The sequence below is a fragment of the Harpia harpyja genome, chromosome 4 (assembly GCF_026419915.1).
Source record: "Harpia harpyja isolate bHarHar1 chromosome 4, bHarHar1 primary haplotype, whole genome shotgun sequence".
NCBI classification, from domain to species: Eukaryota; Metazoa; Chordata; class Aves; order Accipitriformes; family Accipitridae; genus Harpia; species Harpia harpyja.
The window spans coordinates 63,161,554-63,182,164 of NC_068943.1; the positions used below are offsets into that span (position 1 = coordinate 63,161,554).

Consider the following 20,611-nt stretch of genomic DNA (forward strand, 5'->3'; position numbering starts at 1 on the left):
GACCAACAGTGAAGAAAAGTTGGATGGAAGTGTATCAGAGCAAGAGAAAAAGTGGTACTGGTGAACAAGTGGCTACCCTTGGCAGAGCTTGTGTCTACCATGTGATCTTGTATAATTCGAGTATCAGGCTAGGAATTTTCTTTAGATCATCGATGAACCACATTGTTGTGTAGCTGAATCCACGTACAATGCTTTCAATGTACCCAAACTATTCCATCCTATGCTATCAGACTGTGATATGAATCAGGTATTCATTCATTCTTAAATGGGCTGGACTTTATGAAGACTTTGATGCTTGAAAACTAATTATTACAAAGCTCACATCAAATCAGTGTATTGTGAACACATTAGATCTGTGGTTTTTTTCCCCTCAATGACATTTCCTGAACTTTTAAATACAGTTCAAAGCCACAATCCTTGTCTTTAAAGTCCCTTTAGCTCTGGGATGAAGAATGCAGCTGATGAGTATGCTCCTCCGAGACAGAGAGGATGGTGAAGCTGATGGTGGTGTAGACATTTCTTTCTCAAGGCTGGCCCAGCACCAGGGAGTGAACACTCAGTGGAGCTGAGAAACAGAAGACTGTTGACCAGGAGTAAGGCACATTTTGGGGGGCTGATCTCCTTTAACCTTAGCACATAGAATACGTATATTAAAAATACAGAAGACAAACAAAAGATTATAGGGAGAGAAAAAGGTCTTCTCTGCTAAAACAAAATATTTTACATATATGTTTTTCATCATCTGTGGTAAGGATGAGTATTTGATGGATGTGTGATCATGTTGTTTACTGCTCTTGGGTATCAATATGCTCCTAGGTAGAAACCAGAATAATGAAGAATAGAAAGGATGAGATGATCGACAAGGCCATTTGTTTAAATTTCCTCTAAGTGAGGGATAGAAAGGCTGGGACAAGTGTTCTTTGATCTTAAGGGGGAAAGACAGATTATTTTCTGGTGAGTCAGAAGACTCAGGAGAAGAGTTGGCCTTTGTTACTGGGGAGGTCAGTATGTAAGCTCTTGGGTGAGCTAAGGGAAAGCTAGATCCCAATGAGGCACCAGCATCTTCGGAACAGAGAAGCGCCTTGTGGCACAGATACTTGACTTGTGGTAGAGAAATCAGCATTAGCAGTAGAAATACACTGTACTGTTGCTCATACAACATGGTTTCCACATGAAAAGAAAACAGCATGTTTTATTATTCTTTATGGCACAGTACTATATGCCTTTAACAAAATAGCTTGAAGTATTTGAATGATGTATTTGCAACATGGCCAAGTTAACACAGCCATAGGAACATTAACTTTTGAACTTCCTGACTTTCATTGCTTTAAATTTCAGCTTCAAAGTTTACTTTTTTTCTTTGCGTTTGTTGGCCCTGGTTAGTTTTGAAAAGCAGGAGGAAAGAAAGTAAGTTCAGGTTTTCTGAGGGGGCACTGAATTTTATGCATATAATGGGAGATGACTTGCTATTCCTTTGAATATTAAGTGATAACTCCAAAGCAGTTTTGATACACCTAGTTTGCTTATGATATTTCTGTGGAGCTGGAGAATCACAAGATTAAATATTGAAAGCATTGCACAGTGTGGCTCTTTTCCTGCATCTCAGTATGCTTTTCTCCTGAAAAGACATCAATGATATCTGGGAATGCTGAGATTTGAAAAGCAAACATTTAAAACTAATAAAAATGGTGTGATCGCACAATCTGGGGGAGATCATGGGACCATAACTGGAGTAAAAACAGGAAACACTTTTTCCATGTCTAGATTAAGAACAGTATCTTCTAGCTGATTTCCAGTTTGGAGATACTGGGGAGGCACCAGGGTTATACTTGAAGATTCAGCTGCACTGAGACATGCTGCTGATTTGAAAAGGCAAAAAAAGGCCACAGGGTTGTCTTCAGTGTTTTTCAAAAAAAGGAGAGAGAGAAGGAGGGAGAGAGAGAGAAGGAATGTGAGAGAGAAAAAAGAGAATGAGAGATTTCCAGTGCTAGTGCTTTAGTATTTCTTCCTCAATCTGACATGACAATAAATGAGCTCCAGGCTGATGGAGCTTCCCTGCCTTTGCAACTGCTGAATGGGGAGCTAACTCCTTTTCTCTTTCTTTCTTTCTTTCTTTCTTTCTTTCTTTCTTTCTTTCTTTCTTTCTTTCTTTCTGTCTGGGAAGGGAGCCAGCCTGATGGTCCATCTCCCAGCAGGGCAGGGGAAAGTGTTCTGTGAGCTCTGAGCTATTAGGTAACCCAGGCTGAGACAAAAAGTGCTATTGTGGTGTGGCATTTGCCCTGCCTGCCCCACCAGTTAAAGGCAGGCATATTTCCTTCTTTCATCTTACACAAACAAACAAAAAGAAAAAAAGAATGCCGTTTTTTTCCCACAGTGCATATATAAATGCATTTCAAAATGTAGAAGATAGTACTTTACAGGTTCCAATCATTTAAATTATGACTTGACTGTCACACCCTCTGATACTTTTTGAAGTGCACTTGTGCCAAAGGCAATTTAAAATGTGTTTTAAAAATGTTTGCAGGTATAAAAGACTTGAAAGAAGCTTAGAGCTCTGAACTGAGTGAACCCATTAATTAGGCTGCAAAAACAAACACATAGGAAATCCTTCCACTAGCAAAAAAGTACCAAGGAAGGAAAGTTTTCACCCCAAAGATAGTGTACGAATGAGAAAATTGAGGAGTTAAAGTTGTCTCAGATTTTACCAATTTATGTCATAAATACACCTTAATGACACCTTCTGTAAAACTTTTCAACAGAAACACAGTTTTATATTGGATAAAGCTTTCTGATTTAAGTAGCACAAAGGCTTGTGTCAATGATAAGACTGTGCAGCATTCCTGGAGGAAGCAAGCATTATGGTCTCCTTGTAAATACGAAAAAGGCATTTACCTGGATTGATTAAATCCCTATTTACTTTACTGTCTATGTACTGTGCACACCAGCAAGGGCTCTAGTGTGTCGCTGCTCATCATGCCAGCCTGGTGAAACAAGATCTAGGGGAAAGACAGCGCTGCTTTGTAGCCTCTTTGCCTGTCTGTAGGCTGGTTGCTGTCACAGTTTCATCCACACTGTTCTCTGCAGAGGTTTATACAGAAAACCTAAAACGTTGTGGGAGTGATGAAGAGTGTCATCTCAAAAAAGTGGAAGCATTTAGCAGATTAGGGTATGCTTTGTAAATGATAGCTCCTTCTTAAAATGATTAGAGTCACTGACTGGTTCAAAGAAGCTGGGGCTCTAAAGCATGAAACTTTAGCAGGAGCCATCTCTCTTCATTGCTGTAGTGAGTGTTGCAGACAAAGAGGATTTCATGGAGGATGTAATGAGACACACAGGCTGTGTGGGGACAGTGGGCACTCCCACACGCTCTGGCAGCACCGCTCCATTTCCTCAGTGTTTTCCCCACTACCTATCCTCTTCAGCAGTCAGTGGAGAGTAGCAGCCGTTATTCACCACTCAGCTATTCATCTTCTTGGCAAAATTTCTCTCCATCTGAAATAGATGACTACTCTAGGTCAGGTGAAATTCATCTGTATCTTTCTGATAGATGTAAAGGAAGCCGGGGGTGACAAGCCTAGATAGATTTAGGTGCCTAAACTGCAGGTATTTGATGCTAGATGTTTCCCCTCTGGATTGTTTTTCATTGCAAGTTAGATGGACACCACATAAGTGTTGCAGACCAGAGTTACTACTGTATTAGTTTGGGGAGAGGTGGGGGAGGCAGGAGGGTAGCAATGATACATTTCATCATGAACATGTCTATCTTAGGAATGGTTTGCATGGAAAACAGAAGCAACAGTGGAACAGCAATGGCTTCCCCTGTTCCCATCCCTTCCTCTCACCCCTGCACTGTGCTACATGTTTGAAGCCTGCCCCCAGTATCCACAATGTTCTTACTCCCCCCATTCCTAGAGGCATGGAAACGTATCTGATGTCTTAAATACGAAGTCTCATCTGCTGCGCTACATAAAATACAAAGGTCAGCTTCAGCAGTCTGCTTCCGTACTCAAAACTTTTAAATAATTTTCACTTCACTTTCATTAAAAAATAAAAAGTTCAGCATATTCAAAACTAGATCTGTTTTGATTAGAGTTGTCAATTTTAGTTGACAGCATAACAATTTCATTACTAAGAAAATGGAAGAGACTATTGAATAGCTGAACCTAGTTTAGGTGATGAGCAGAAAACTTGTTTTCACTGAGAACGATCTCATATAGACTTTAGTTTAAAAAAAAAAAGAGTGAATTTGAAATTAAGTTGATTCATATCGCATGTTTTTCCTCATTCTTCCATTGCAATTAGAACTCATATTTTCAGATCTGCTGAGATATGATAAATCTACTTCAGGATGTGATTCAGTTAAAATACAGATATGTACAGTCTCTGCACTGTGGAAAATCACGGAAAAAAATCAATTTTCTACTGCTTCAAGGTCTTTCACTCAACAGTAGCATCAGTGTTTGGGTTTTTAACTAAGTCAGAAACCTACTTAAAACTTGATGGTGAGTAAATATACAGTATTACATTTTCATATACATTTTAATTTCGTTTCATATTACATTTTAATTTCATTTCATATTACATTTTCATACAAACTGTTTATACATATTTATATTATATACTTTTATTATTATTATTAGGTTTAAGTAACTGAAACCCTTATGAGGCCTATGAAAGTGTAGCATAACAGTGATTTACTGAGAAAAATTCAGTTCAGTATTTGGGGTTATTCAGAATTCTTTTCCGATCTTTCTCTAGGTGTCTTCAGCATTTCTGTTTATTTTTGCAGAAGCTTCACTGAGATTTTGTCTTCACAGGACATACATAGCTATAGTATTATTTGAGTTTAGCCACCAAAAAAGTGCTTCATTCTCAATAATATTTGCATATTTTTTTAAAATCAGTTTGAAAGCATATTTATTTTCAGAATGGCTACAATTTGTTACTAAATCCCGGCATTGTATCTTTAAGCTAGCCCTTGACCTGTTTTTGTAGGTCAAGATAATGTCATTATTTGCTTTATGGTAGCAATGAAGGGTGTCATGGTAGCAAAGGAAATCTTTGTTACGGTAGGCATTGTACAGACAGTCTCTGTGCTAAGGATTTTGTTGTCAAGATGGTTATAAACCTATATGTAAACAGTGTCAAAGTCAGCATCTAAAAAGTCTTTAAAGGAGAAGCTACTTTTCTTTACTATTCATTCTCATAGCAGTGTCACAGACATCCTGAGCCATATTCTTCTCCTATATTTCCATCAAACCGTTCCCCTGAATGCCCCATCCTCTCTTGGGGCTCTTCCACAGACATGGTCCCTTCCCTGGAGAGTGAGTAGAAGCTGGTGAGCTTTCACTGGGGTCATTTGTTGTAGGGAGGCTTCTGGGCAGTAGAAGTGTGCTTGCTCTGCCCACGCTCCAGACCAATCAGAAGTGGCATTAGCACAGGCTGAGCAAGCACGCAGATGTGCTTTGAGATGTCTTTGGGTCTGCAAAAAGTACTTTTCCCTCTTCATTCTCATCTCCTTGATGTTAGAGCTTCCATAGCTCCACCATGCAGAGCTGCTTCCTCCAGACCCAAAGCATTGCAGGCTCTACTCAGCCCTGTTGCACTCCTACCGATTTGGGAGGGATGCTCAAGGCCATATTTGATGCAGTACATGAGGGAGCTCAGCAGATTCATTGCCAGAATAATTTACTGCTGATGTTGCAAGATTTTTCAGCTGTGCTTATTGTGTTAGAAGGGATTTCTCACCTGTGGTGCATTATGAGTTTAATACCATGAGTGTGTGTGAGAACACCTCGTAGAGTAGGACCAGTTCATGGTTTAACATCTAATGTAATGACGTCCAATAAAATCATGTTAAAAGGATGCTAATGTTGCAAAGGAAAACATCAGAAGCAAGGAAATGCCAGAATTAATATGGCCTGTGGAAATCCAGTCTCTTATGCATTATGGTGCAGATCTTATTACATGACATACTAGGATTTCCAGGGGATGTCTCCTTTTTTCAGTGAATGTGTAGTTAGATTTTTCTTTTTGTGTTCCTCAGTCTATAGTTGTTGAACATGAAGCATCTGAAGTCCATACTTAATAAAAAATCATTTGTCATGTAATATTTCTCATATACCTTAATCAAAGTTCTTCAGTGCTTAATAAATGCATCTCTCTTTCACAGTGCTCTCATAGTATCAGACATTTATAACAGTGTTCATATTTGAAATCTGATGAACCAAGGCAGAGATGAAGGCAGAAATTGTATGAAATGTTGACTATTTTTTCCCCAATTTGAGTCAAATTAGACCTTCATTTTTCTGGATAAACATAACATTTACACACCACCTTGTAAGTTCAAAGTATAGTTTCCCAGCTTGGATCATTAATTAGCTCTGCAGTGCAGCTGGTGTAGCAGAACTAGCCTGTTACTCTGGGCAAACTGGTCACTAAAGACTTTACTGGTGAGTTTCACAGGTATCTGATGAATGCTCAGGCTTGTGTTTGTGGTGTTAGTCCCAAATCAAATTAGAGGAGAGGAGGGCAAACTGTGCTGTGCTGTGCTATCCCAGCCAGCCTCAGTACTCTTCCACGGGGACAGTTTTGCTAATGTCAGTCCCTTTCCTGATATCACAGGGGCTCCTGGCACTCAGGAGAAGTAATCCTAAATCCTACTTGGCGCCAGCAGCTTTGAGATGGAGAGTATTCAATGCAGATAGGGTCTTCAGAAATTCAGGCGCCGGATTACAACAGGAGTCCACTAACAGTGTGAAAACTGGCCTTTTAGAAGCTTATAAACTGAAACAAATTTGGGCACCATTTCAGAGAGATGATGATTCCTGGGTACCGGTACACCTTGCATTCCTCCCACTTCCAGTTTTGGGATTCTGCTTCCAAACTTGCAGGCGCTAAAGCCGCTCAGCAATGTAGTGGCGTGACTTTTAATATATGAACACAACAGCATGTTTTCTCAAAAATTTGGATTTAAGGATTTTTAGCTGAAATATTGCAAACGTTTTGCGGTAGGCAGCCAGGGTAGGAGATTTCAGTGCAGTTTTGACAAAATCCAAACCCAGCCGGAACTGGTATCTTACCACTCTTGTGAATGATTCTCAACATGCATATAACTAAAATGGTGAGAAAACCTGTGTAAACACAGGGGAAAAAAAAGGAAAACAGAGCAGGAGTAAAGAAAAAGGTTCTTTTTATAGCATGAGAATGTAAATAATTGTGGTGTCAGTGAAAGTTAATTATTTTGAAAACAGTCAGCAAGGCAGATTAGGAGGGAAAACAGTGCAGCTGAAGACAAAGGAAATAGTCTTTGATGGAAAGTTTTCACAGTGATTTTCTGTTCACCTTCAAGGGTGGCATAATTTTATGAATAACAAAATGTGTTTTGCTACTTGAGTAGCCTTAAAGAGAAATGGTGTTCGTTCCATATGGCCACTTGAAAGGAAATCACATGCCTATTCCTCCTTTAAGAAATAACATTTTTATTTATTAAATCTTTTCTCTCAAAGAGGGACCCTAAAGATGCACAATGAAGTTTACATTTAGTCTCAGAGGAAAAGATAAGTTTATATGGTGTGCTTATGCTGCACATTTCCTCAGAGAATGATCATAGATGAACTCCATCATATATATACCAAGCTGAAGACCTGAAAGTTTCTTATTTTAAAAAATATTTTGTTTTCATTGCAGTATTCTTGAATACAAAATACTAACTTTTTTTCCTCCAAGTTTGTTGCATCTCACAGGAGGTGAGTCTTATTGATATAATTTGTCTGTGGCTTTTCTGCTGCTCCCTTTCAAGGTATACCAAAATTTGTCAGGTTTTTTCTGTTCACCATAAAGGTAAAGCGTAGTCTTTCAGCCATTTCAATTACTTTGTATTGTTGGTCAAAGCAAGATTCAGTAGTAGTGTGAGCAGGGGTAGGACAACTCCTCTGTGAGTACACAGCTATTGCTTAACTGGGGGAAGAAGCACTTCTCATCCCTGCCCAGGAAAACCAGGGCTCTTAATACACTGTGTATGTTAAAAGTGCTCGGATAGCATTAGTGTACGTTTGAATTATCTTTGAGCTGCTGTGGTAATTGCCCACCACAGGACCTGCCATCACTTTGCAAAATCAGGGTGTTGGGATGTGCTGGGTGACTGTCAGACTCTCCAGCAACTGGTTAAAGTCAGTGGTTGAACTTTCCTGACCTGGGGAGTGAGATCTGAGCCCCAGTGGAAATGTGACAGACAGTGCTACTGGTGGCAACCACGTGAACAGCAAAGGAATTGGAAAGTATAGTGTATAAATGACAGTAAATTTAACAGCAAGGAGATAGCAAAAATAGCCTGGAAGTGAGTATAGGCTAAAGAGACAAAGAAAAAGGAGGTTTACTAGGATTTAAATAAATTAGGTGTATTTATATTTTTAATTAATTTTAATTACATTATATTATTTTTTAATTTTTTATATTTCATAATTATATTTTATAATTTTAAGTATGTAGTATTTTAAATTATTTTTAATTAATTTTTTTAATGTAAAATGAAAAGATTCTTTTTCTGGCCAAGTCCTCCTGTAACTCAGTTGAGACAATCTGCTTCTGAAAGTACAAGTTCTTCTCAAGGAGGAGCTGTTTCAATATCAGTGTCTTTGAATGATTCTGAGTTTATTTTTTGAACAGTTGACTGTGGTCTTGACACTCAGTACACTAATTTGAATGACTGTTTCTCTTGTTTGTGTATTAATGCACATCGTGAGCATTTTCTTGGGACTTCATCACGTGCTTCTATCATCTGAAGTATTTTACTGTATTTCAGATATAATGTTACTTTAATAACAATGTAGTGAACATTATAGCAATGACGTTTGCATCTGAATGTTTATGCCTGTGAGTTTTGGGCTTACATGAGCCTTCACTCTCTCTCATGCTGAGCTGCTGCACCATCGCACGACTCTGTGATACACTGTGACTACCAAGTCCATGGAGTAGCACAGTAGGAACAGCAAAGAAACAATCCAAGAGGAGGAAAATTAGTGGTGATGAAACCGAATAACCAGATAGGTTGAAAAAAGTTTTGCAGTAAAATCAAGCAAAACATAATATTTAGAAGATCAGTTGTGTTTGCTACTTTTTTAGTGTTTCGGATGACATCTGTTACAATAAAGACAGTTTAAAGTTATTGTCATGGGGAAATTTTCATTATTGCTACTGAAATCTGATTTCTATGAATAACCCATGTATGCAATCGTTTTGTTTTTTCAGTGTCTAGAATGCAAATGAAGAATAAAAATGACCCTCTACAGAACCATGCTTGTATTTAGACATCTGTGAGTGATGCTGCATGGCATTCAGTTAAGGTATTTAGGGAAAATACTTAGCATTAGCCTAATCGTTTTTCTGTTGGTGTCAGTGAGTATTTTGCCAATGACTTCAATAGAAGCAAGTCACAGCCACTATTTTTTCCCCGAAGGGCTTTTATAGTAGCAAAAAAGTATAGAAGAATCTCTTGTTGCAAGGTATTCCTGAAAACTGTCATTGAACAATTGCTGGTTGTAGTGGGAATGTTCTTTGTATTGTGTCTGTCACATCAAGTGAGTCTGAGTGACTATGATGTTTCTAGGTGGCTTTAAAAATGGAGTTTTGAAACCTCCCGCACAGCCCTGGATTCTGCATTAGCACACAAGTGAGCAAAATGTTTTTTTCTCTGCTGAAAGTACAAGAAATTTAGATTACCAGAAGGTACAATTAAATTTTTGCAGGAAATCCTGAAGATCCCAAGGAGATACCTAGTCTGAAAGAGAAGTTTTCTATTTTTATTTGCAAGTGACTGATTTTTTCATCTTTAATTAGCCCACAGCAATGTATTGTGAAGATTAAATTGGAAGTTGAAATACCTTTTATGTAATTACATATTGCAAATATGAGTGAAAACGGTGTATGTGTTCATTGATGCATTAGGAAAATACAGTTAACATACAGTTAGCAGATTCACAAAATGAAAATTACTGTATGAATTATTTAGCTAACGCTGTGCTTTGCCCCAGAATCTGGTGTTTATTATTGTGAGCTTTAGCAGGAAACAGAAGCAGCATCAATTGGGAAAACATTTCTTTACCGCGCTGAGAACAGTATGGCTTTCTCGTTTCCAAGTGGGGAACCTGGTTCTTTGGTTTCTTTGTTCCTAGTTAGACTACTCCCAAGGTATTTTAGCTGAACATTTTACATACTAATGGAGCCTGGGGAAGTGCAGTTGGCAGCTGTTCATGGGATAATAATGAAACACACTGTTTAGTACTGCATACTGCTGCTGTAAAATGCGGGAAGTATTTTATAGAGATCATGTTGAGCAGAGCTGGATCCACTTTAAGCACTGTAAGTGCGTGAACTGTGAGCGAGGAAGTTGTGTTTCAAGTGAGGGTAACTGTCACTCATTTGCTTTTGCAGGTAAAGAAACCGTGTCCAGAGTCAGATGGTTCAGAGCCGCAGAATCCCAGGTACGGTACCAGAGGACAAACACCGACTGACTGCAGCGCGGTGGCGGGGCGCAAGTTGGAGCTGTGCTGCGGACACGTAGCATCAGAGCATGAGAGACGACGTTTTGCAAAGAATGAATGGTTGGATTGGTTTTAATGGTTTTCACTCTGGAAGGGTTTTTTTTCCTTTTCCCAGTTAAAGATGCAGGCTAGCATCTAAGTTGTTGAGTTTAGATGGTGCCATAACACTGAATTGTCATCCTCAATTTAAAAAACCCAAACTATTAAATAGCATAGGGAAATCTCTGTAATCAAATCTCACTTTCTTCGTTTATCCCTTTTCTGCATACCTGAGTCTTGAAGTTTATTGATAATACAGTTTATCTTCAGTGTGGGCAGTTCAGTCTTTATTTGGGAAAAATTCACCTTTATCAAAACTTCTCTGTTTTCACCTATGAAAAACATACCACTGTGTTCATAAGTTGGGAAGAGGCCATACATTCTTTAAAAAGAAACTTTTCAAACACAGTCTTTTCTAATTTCATGTACATAGGAAAAATGAAATGGATTTAACTTCCATGTTTTGCACACATATATACGTGTATGGATAATTTTGAGCAGGTGAAGTAGTAATTGTTTTAGATGTGCCATTAAGAGTACACCTTCCTGTTGATTAGTAAACTGTTGAGCTACAGTGGATGATTTCCTTCAGTTTTTGGTGGTTTGCAGTGCTTTTTGTCTATCTTTGCCTTGCTTCTGTTTAGAAGACCTATTTCAATTTCACAAAAACTCAGAAGCTTTAATTGTGAGGGAAGAGCCACAAAACAAACTTGACGACACACTAACATTGTGAGTAAAACTCAGAAAAGCAAAGTAATTCAAGGTTTCCCCCCAATCCCACCCTTAACTATGTCTTTGTGCCACTGTTGCAGCAGGATCCTCTTGGGGTCATCTGCAATATCCAAGGCCAATATAATATCTGTGGCTTGAGCTGTGCTGTGCACCATCTGAATTTCTTTGATTAGCTCATGTCAGTTGTTAATACATCCTTTCATTTACTTTGGTAAGAGCTGAATGCATGTAAGGGAATACAAAATTCAATGTCCAAATATGCTTCCAGTGAAGTCCATAGCAGTTTTGCCCTGGACTTCAGTGGAGGCATGTTTTGCCCTTCAGTCCTCGTTTAATAACTTCTAAATGAAAAATGTATCTGCTGTGCTGCTGCTTTGGATTAAAATTTATTATAAAGGTCAAACTCTTCCTGAGTACTTTGACAGCATGGAGAATCCCAACTTGGCAAAACACTTATGCATGTGCATAGTTTTAAGTGTCTTGCTTGTCCAAATGAGACTGTTATATCTCAAGTCTTTAAAAATTATGAAGAAGTCCATAGTCTGATGTCGTTTCATCAGAGTGTGATATTGCAACAAACCTGCGGACCCAGAATACAATGTACTGTCATTACCTCTGCACATCAGGAAATTTCTTATGAGCTGTAGTTCAATTCTTCTTACCAAATCTGAGGAATAGGATACTTTTTTCCTCCCAAGTGCGAGAGGGAACCCATGTTACAAACAGTCAATCTGGAGGCTAAACCTGGTAGTTTCTTTTTTTTAAGGTGCATTTTCAAACAAAAATGCTTTTCATTTTGAGCTCTGCGGCCTCAGTTTGAGGATATATCAGCTACAGTTGGAATTAATGTTCCTGGCCTGAGCGTGTGCAGTGCTGCGTATACAGCCTGAAGCGGGATTTTTTGGTCGAATCTCTATTCGCGATGCGACTTTGGTCTTGCAGGGGAATCTCTGACAGACCGTGGACTGGAGCTGTGCTAGAGGGCACCACATGGCACAGAAAACTTTAAAGCCTGGAGCAAGGTAATTCTTCTCCAAACAAGGCTTAAGTGAAAACATTGCACATAAAATGAAACATCAGCATAAAAATGAATGCTGGAGTCACACAGCCTTACAGAATAGCTCCTGGCTTGGGACCTAAGGCCAATATCATTCATTTATTTAGCTAGCTTTATAGTCTGTTGGTTTTGGATTTGAAACTATTACAATAAATGCAGATGGAAAGTGTTTTTACAGTAGGGAAGTAATTAAATTGGGTGTGGGAACTTTGTCAGGAGAATTCTTGGGAGTGACATGTGTGTATCAGCAGATTCTTTGTCTTGCTTGGCCTTGGTTTGTCTTTTAGAAAGAGCATTCAAACTGTAGATGTGACTAGTAAATTTTTTTTAAGGGAATTTACTAACTCATGGAGCACCTAAAAAAATGCTTTCCAGAAGTATCCACTATACATGCAGTAATAATCAACCTTGCCAGTGTTTATTTATAGAAAATGGTTGTTATCTCAACAGACAGGTAAACTGCACAGATGGAGAGGGAACTGTAGTTAAGAGTTGAAGTCGTGGTGGATAGGTGAGTTGTAAACACAAAAGGAAACATGCATGACTCTTCAGTATCTCTGTCACAAATTTTGATTCACAAACAACTTTGTCTTACAAATTCTGTCAAAGTTTCTTGGGAGTTATTTTGCCAAATACCTATGAATTGGTTGTGAATACTTCCTTTTATCCCCAAATGTTTAGATATTATACCTGAATGGTGTTGTCCTGGTTTCAGCTGGGATAGAGTTAACTGTCTTCCTAGTAGCTGGTACAGTGCTATGTTTTGAGTTCAGAGCGAAGAATGTTGATAACACTGATGTTTTCAGTTGTTGCTCAGTAGTGTTTAGACTAATGTCAAGGATTTTTCAGCTTCTCATGCCCAGCCAGTGAGAAAGCTGGAGGGGCACAAGAAGTTGGCACAGGACACAGCCAGGGCACCTGACCCAAACTGGCCAACGGTGTATTCCATACCATGTGACGTCCCATCCAGTACAGAAACGGGGAAGTGGGGGGGCAGGGATTCGCCGCTCGGGGGACTGGCTGGGTGTCGGTCGGCGGGTGGTGAGCAATTGCACTGCGTATCATTTGTACATTCCAATCCTTTCATTATTGCTGTTGTCATTTTATTAGTGTTATCATTATCATTATTAGTTTCTTCTTTTCTGTTCTATTAAACCGTTCTTATCTCAACCCACGGGTTTTGCTTCTTCTCCCGATTTTCTCCCCCATCCCACTGGGTGGGGGGGAGTGAGTGAGCGGCTGCGTGGTGTTTAGTTGCTGGCTGGGGTTAAACCACGACAGGTGTTATTATACCTAATCATGGTGGTATTGTGGCTGTATCGACATTATGGCATTCTTTCTTCACAATTTTGTAATAAAAATCAAATTCACCCTGCAAGTCTGGATAGCCATCCTGTCATGCAAAATGCTTACCGCTTTCTGGAGCTGTTGGTGTGTGAGGCAGAGGCAGTAAATGGTTGGGACTTGCCAACTGTCGCACTGTAGGTCTGGATGAGACAGGAGTAACATGCATGGGTGACAACTCCAGCACACTGGCCCTGTATCAAATTCACTAGCGAGTTTAGGAAGAGAAGTTCCTGTGTTCAGAGCCTATAAACATACGTTGCTCTTAATTTTCTTATATGATGGGTATACTTGAAAATGGTACCAATCCTGAGTATGCTGAACAGCTCCTCCATTAAATTTAATGTCATACAAGAATTGCTGAAGTCTAGCACAGTGCATGAAGGTTAACTTGTTTGCAGTTATTAATGAGCTCCCTTTTTACACAGATAATCAAATAAGCCATTTTAATTCTAATAAGGGAGCATTTTGTTGCCTTAAAACTTGTAAGCTACACTTATAGCCTCATACCCCAAGACCTTGCTGTGGAAATGAGTTAAACACTAGAATATGCGTGGTTCTGAAGTCTGGTAAAATGAAAAATACCAAGTCCCAGACTCCCGCTCACACTCAGCTACAGCACGTTCAGTTTGGCTGCACGTCCCAGGGCAGCCTCTTTCTTTGAAACAACAGACTGTTGATAAACACATCTCTGCTACCCCCAAATCCTCTTTCCCTTCCCACCAGGCCTGACAGAGATTCCACTCTGAGACCAAAGTCAGATCAGGAACTGAGATCTGACAACAAATATTGGGTTTTCTGTGCTGGAAGATGAAATAGGGAGGAGAGAAATGAAGGGAGGGAGAGGAAGTCCCTGCAAATGGAAATTTAGCAGGGTCTTGTGCTGCTTCCTCAAAGTCCACTGATTATAAGAAAAAAAAATCATGCTTTTTTACCCTCTGCAGAGGATAGAAGAGTCTGCAGAAGAATGAGGAGATTTTTCTGACAGCTGAGACAGTTTCTTTTTTTCCTGGAAGGGCAAACAAAAATGGCCATATATTTGATATACTTTCCCTCTTTAAACCATGATCTTTATATTGTGAAGATGGTATCTGTGGGGGAAGAAGGGAAAACTTGAGGATTTTGGCAAGGAGCTTTGTAAGCTTGGGATGAAAGTTAGCTGACAAATTAACTTGTGAAAATACACAGTAGCGTCTAAAAGACATTACTTGTGTATTCACAGAAGGGCAATGGATCTTTGTATTGACAAGTTAAAGCTAAGCCCTATGGAGTAAGAAGCTTTCCATTCTTGTTGCATAATTTTTACTACAAACCTGTGGATCCAATATCTCAAGCTATATCCCTTCTTCCTGACTTGTCTTTTCCTTTATATACTTTTTTTTTTTTAGTTTCTAAAAGCAAAAGAAAGGGAAAAGAAGCCACTCTTAAGCAAATCCTCCCTTTTAAAATTTTATCAGATGCTGAAAGAAGAGTGTAATCAGAGACATTATAGCTATTGCATTAGTACCAGCTAGGCAAAGTTTGTTCCTATGTATTACTGAACTACAAATTCACTGATGATGATCACTGGTAAATATTGAATCATATGCACAGACACAGTTGCCAGATAAACAACAGGCTGTCCAAAAAAGCACAGAGGGGTTTTTTTATGTGTTTAAAAAAGGTCTCCGATATTTCAATTTAATATGGGTTTCAGTGAGGCTCTTAGCATAGATTGCAGCTGTTCATCAGATGATTGCTGTTCTGTTCTTCCACACCCACACTGCTTTAAAAGTGCACCACATAGTAAGATTTAAAGATATGAACTCCTGTTTCTGTTTCTTCATCTTAAAAGTCTCTCTTAAAAACTCTGAATGAGAAATAGGCTTTCACATTTTCTCACTGGTCTCATTTTGATACCTACTCATGGTTTTTCATTGGTCAGGATGTCGAGCACATGTCCATGTCCAGAGACAATTACTGTCATGAATGCATTAAGTAAATAGTTGGTATTGAATGTCAGTGAGAGCTACCACAGTTTTCACATTCAGTTCACTCAACTGTTTGTTTCCTCTGCAATTTGGGGGCTCTGTTGTGAGTATGGTGTTCACTATACTTAACTGTACCTGAGCTACGCTAAGACTGCATGAGTGCATTACTGAACAGTGTTTCCATGGCCCTCTGTGTATTTAACAAAAATGAAAAGGAAAATAACATGTATCTTCTGCATTGTATTCTGGACAACCAGATCATCAAAAGTGTTTCATACTCAGCATTGGACTGTAAAATACACCTGAGATTTCTTTCACTGTAATTCCCTCAACAACACCTTCACAGTCTTATCTCAGGATGATGATGATGATGGTTGATTCTTTCAGTCAGGTATTGGCTTTATTTTAATACCATGTTATTGTCCATATTTACTGGATCTAACATGGTAACTAACTGCTCAACCCAAATCCTAGCTTTACAGGCATCTGACAGATTCTGTGATGAAGCTGTCATGCCTTTCCCATGACTGTTTGAACACAGTTGACCCTCTGCATACCAGTTCCTAGGAGAGTGAGACCAGCAGTACCTTCCCATTCCTTTGCAGTACAAGAGATGAACAACAAATATTTATTGTTACATGGTGAAAAGGAGCTTTACGATTGAGCTGCCAAGCAAGAAAAGCCAGCAATAGCTGTGGAAATTATCCTTAAAGTTTCAGCAATTATAATAGAAAAAGTAAATAGTATTGGTTGTGCAGCAAAAATGGGCAAGCTCAAACTACCAAGCTTTCATATGTATTGCTTAGCCAGATTATGCTCCCTCATTTTCTTCTCATCCATGTCTTAAAAGTTTTTTTAGAAGGTAAGGGTTTGTTGTCTGTGAACCATATGTAGCTTATCTTGGCTAGAGGGTAATTTAAATGCTTTTCTGAGTCAGGAGCAGTGTAGCTCCACTGTATCTCCCACTGAATAACCTCTAGATCATAATGAAGTGATAAATGGGCTTCATTTGAGGAAATGAGATATTGAGGACGACTCTGATTTAGACTCTGAAGGTGAGATTCATCTCACCCTGAAGTAGATGTGTAAAGCAGGCACTTCTGAGATGCCATTTATCTGATCTTCTTTCTACTGACTGTGAAGACAGCTTACTGTATCCCTTTTCTCCTGAGCAACCATGCAGATTCCACTGGCAATCACCTGTTGCACTGCTGATTTATTACAAGAAGACCAGCTAGATACACAATATGAGCAAAGGCAATTGAAAGCATTTATTTTGATTTTACAGATTCTCCTTTTCTGCAGAACTGTTCAATTCCAGAAGGGAATACATGCAAAAATAAGATTATTCTTTAGCCAGGAAAAAACACTTTGTGACTAGCTGCTAGTATTTCTTAGGTTTGGGGCAAACTATAAAGAGGAACAGATACAGCAACACAAATTTGCTATGGAAAGACAGAATAAATGAAGTTGAAATTGAAAGATTGTCACAAGTAATTTGGGGAACTGGAAGAAAAAATCCAGTCAACAGGAGGGATAGTGTGTCTGTCAGAATATAGCATTCATGTCAGTGAGGCCACTATAGTTTTAAACACTTCACCTAAGGGAAATGTTTGGCAGGATCAAGCCCAGACTTCTCAGTCAAGACAGTGGCTGGCAAAAAAGTATCACAATTTTCCAATTTTAAAATAACTACGTTGTGGAATAAGATTTCTCATAAAGGCTACATTCTGGGACACACAGGCTTAGCTTGCAGTTGAGAGAATGTTTTATACAAATCTGTTACTTATTAAAGGTTTGGTGCACATATTTAGTCTGCATGCCACTTAGGCAGTTGGAGTCAATCAAAATAACATAGTTAGCGAGATGACTATGGAGATGTACATGTAACTGAATGACATACAGCATCCCTGACAATTGCACAACAGTTGCTACAAGGACTATGTTGCCTTGCTATGTACATTGTATTTTCAGGCATGTAGTTTTCAGGCAGCGCCAGTCTTTCCTATTTTTAGAGCAGTCTGTGTGGTATCTCTCTGCCTGCTGTACGCTGATGTTCTCATTCGTTAACTTTAGAAATTCAGTCTTCTGATTACCCAAGGACAATTGAAGCTGGTCACTGTCTGCCCGTCGGTTTTTGTTGGCTCGGGATCAAGCCCCCAAAGAGTTCTAAAAATATATACGATATGTTTACAGAAATTACGATAATCTATTTAGAGTGCAAACACATGGTAACTGATGACATCACAGGGAAGGATTTGAATGGTTTATATTAGCAGATCCCTGTGGCTTTAACAATAAAATTAATGTATTTTTTATATTTCAGTCTGTTACAAATTCCTGGGTTTTTGTTAAAATCAGGCATAACATATTTTCTGTTATATTAGTAATAATTTGTCGGTGTGATCCCAAGACAGATCATGTCAATCTTAAGACTTCCATTAACCTGAATCAATGGTGGTTCAGAGTTTGCAATAAATGAAAGCAACAAAACCCAAGAAGTTTTGAACACTTGTTGGAGATTTATCTCACCTTATTAAAAAAAAAAAAAAATAGAATGAACAAGATTTTAACAGCAGTGTTAGTAAAAGTAATTTGGAGATATTGGAGTTACCCTCAAGTGCAGGTACATAGTCTTTTTGTCTAACGTCACGTACTATGAAAGATAAGAGCTTTCTAGTATGGATTTGTGCTACTGGAATGCAAGAACCAACCACCACTAATGGTTTAAAACCTATTTTAAAAATAGAAAAAAATCTAATACATCTGGAAATGAGATAAAGGTCTCTGAGAAAGAGAGAAACATGCTATTCTAACAATTCTGAGTTTATTGTTATCTGTTGGTAGGAATATGTCCTATTTATGAGATAGAGTGGATAATACAAAATACTGTGCAAGTGCATGCTGAATGTACTAATCTAAATTTAAAGGACTTATTTTATTTGCTGTCCTCTTAGAAATGTGCTGTCATTCCTGTTGACATAGGTGTATTTTCAAAATGGTTAAAATCCTATTGAATAATGGCTTGAACCACCTACTCTTAAAATATTTCATGACTTCTTATTTTTTCCTAGGTTTCACTCAATAAATACAAAAATATATGCACTAAATAGTAGTTGATATTTTATATATTTATTCACTGTATATAGCCTTGTGTCTTAAAAATGTTAAGTAAATGCCCTAAACATTAGGCTGTTACGAAAGCCATTCCACCTGGTAGAAGTATTATATATTTCTTGGAGCAGGAATTTGAACCAGGGTATCCTGTAATCAGCACACATAAATGTAGTCCCTTTTGCTGTCCCAGACTGATCTATGTGAAAATTTTCCATTGTCTTGAGTAATTACTAGCTTACCCACTACTATTATATGAACAAAGGTGATGACTGGCAGGATATTGCTGTGTACCCATCTCTGTTTTAAACTCTTCTCGTCATTCATTCTTCCGCATGTCCTTCAGAAGAAGGAAGTTTTCTTATGTGAATATTTGTGGTTAATTGTAAGGAGGACTGTAACCACACCATATATTTGTATAATTAACAGTTTTGACATAATCGTGACTTCCAAAGTGCCGTGTGATTTCTGAGCCTGCTCGAGAGTGCAAGTTATTTAGCAGCCCCCAGCCATAAAACCACCCTCACACATGCTGAATTACTGTTACATATATTCTGCCATCATAGGCGATGGGATGGTGAGTGCCCTTCAACCTAAATGCATGTTAGTGCACTTTATAAGGTCTGGGAAAAGCTTGCAAAAATGAAGCTCTGGAGCTGTGTCAATAATTAAGTATTAACAGCAGTTCAGTACCAACCCCCAATAACTAAAAACAGGAAAGAGACTACTGAGGAACTGAAAAGAACACAACAAAAATTTCCAAAATTTCATATATAAGAAGCACACTAAAACCAACTTCCTCACAGTAATAACTTTCAACCAGAAATGGCAACCTGTAAGCAAAAATGTACAGACAATTTAACATGAATATTATAATCAAAGATTCTTGAAAGCACATTGAAATAATCAATGTAATCCATTAGTCAGCATTTCAGAACAACTTGTTAGGAGCACAGGTACAGCGCACGGTGCCGTTCTTCCACCGGTATCTCCCATCCCCTTTATCATCCCTTTTATACGTGGGTGCTGTTGCACAGCATAACTCGGGCAACTACAGCAGCTATTTTTACACCAGGCTTAAACGATAATATATGTTCCACTGCCTTTACTACTGGATAAACAGATGGCACAATATAACATATATGCTGATGGCAGCAGTTAAATGTAATTTGGAGCCCATTTGCAAGACTATTGTCACTCTCCTCCATCCACTTCCTCTGGCTGGAGCTGCTGTATGGAGGGAGCAGGACCGAAGCCATCCCAGGGCTTAGCGTGCCCTTGGTTGTTACTCATCTGTTTTGGATGGATCGGATACCAGTGTGGGTGAGTGGGACAGTGTCCTCCCTGCCTGCCTGTGACACAGCTTACCTCTGTCAGATTGTGGTGTGGGCACTGGTAGCCCAACATACAACCTGAGCTATAACCGGTTGCGTAGATAGATAGTATTTAAGTTCACTTTTAGGTCTGTTCTTCATGCTGCATTCTAGACCAGCCAGCATTTGTTAGCTCACTGAGAAGTGCCCTTGGACTGCCAGCAGTTCCAAGATGTCAGTCTGGCAGTCACTGGGCTGGCTGAAATTAATTTCTGTGTGAGTATATTGCTGCTCTGCAAAGTGGATGGGCAAGGGCCAAGTGATTGACCTTTAAAAGACAATCATTCATTATACTTCTCTTTCCCTCTCTGTTCTTCCTCCCTACACACCCATCCCCATTTTGACTAGTTTATACTGAACCTGTTGATCTGCTAAGTCATGGTACTTTTTGGTACACCTAGTCTTCCTGAATTTCAGAGAGAGGGAAAAGGAGTGCATGTA

At 38.9% G+C, this 20,611-nt stretch overlaps 1 protein-coding gene across 19 annotated transcripts in view; it reads left to right on the plus strand.

Annotated features, from left to right (window-relative positions):
* Positions 1–20,611, plus strand: part of EYA4 (EYA transcriptional coactivator and phosphatase 4) — a 160,717-nt gene that overhangs the window by 72,298 nt on the left and 67,808 nt on the right. For all 19 annotated transcript variants that reach the window (XM_052784410.1, XM_052784400.1, XM_052784406.1 and 16 more), the window contains one exon: positions 10,432–10,481. In XM_052784410.1, coding sequence (XP_052640370.1) covers positions 10,432–10,481 — 50 coding nt within the window. The remainder of the gene's footprint in view (positions 1–10,431; positions 10,482–20,611) is intronic.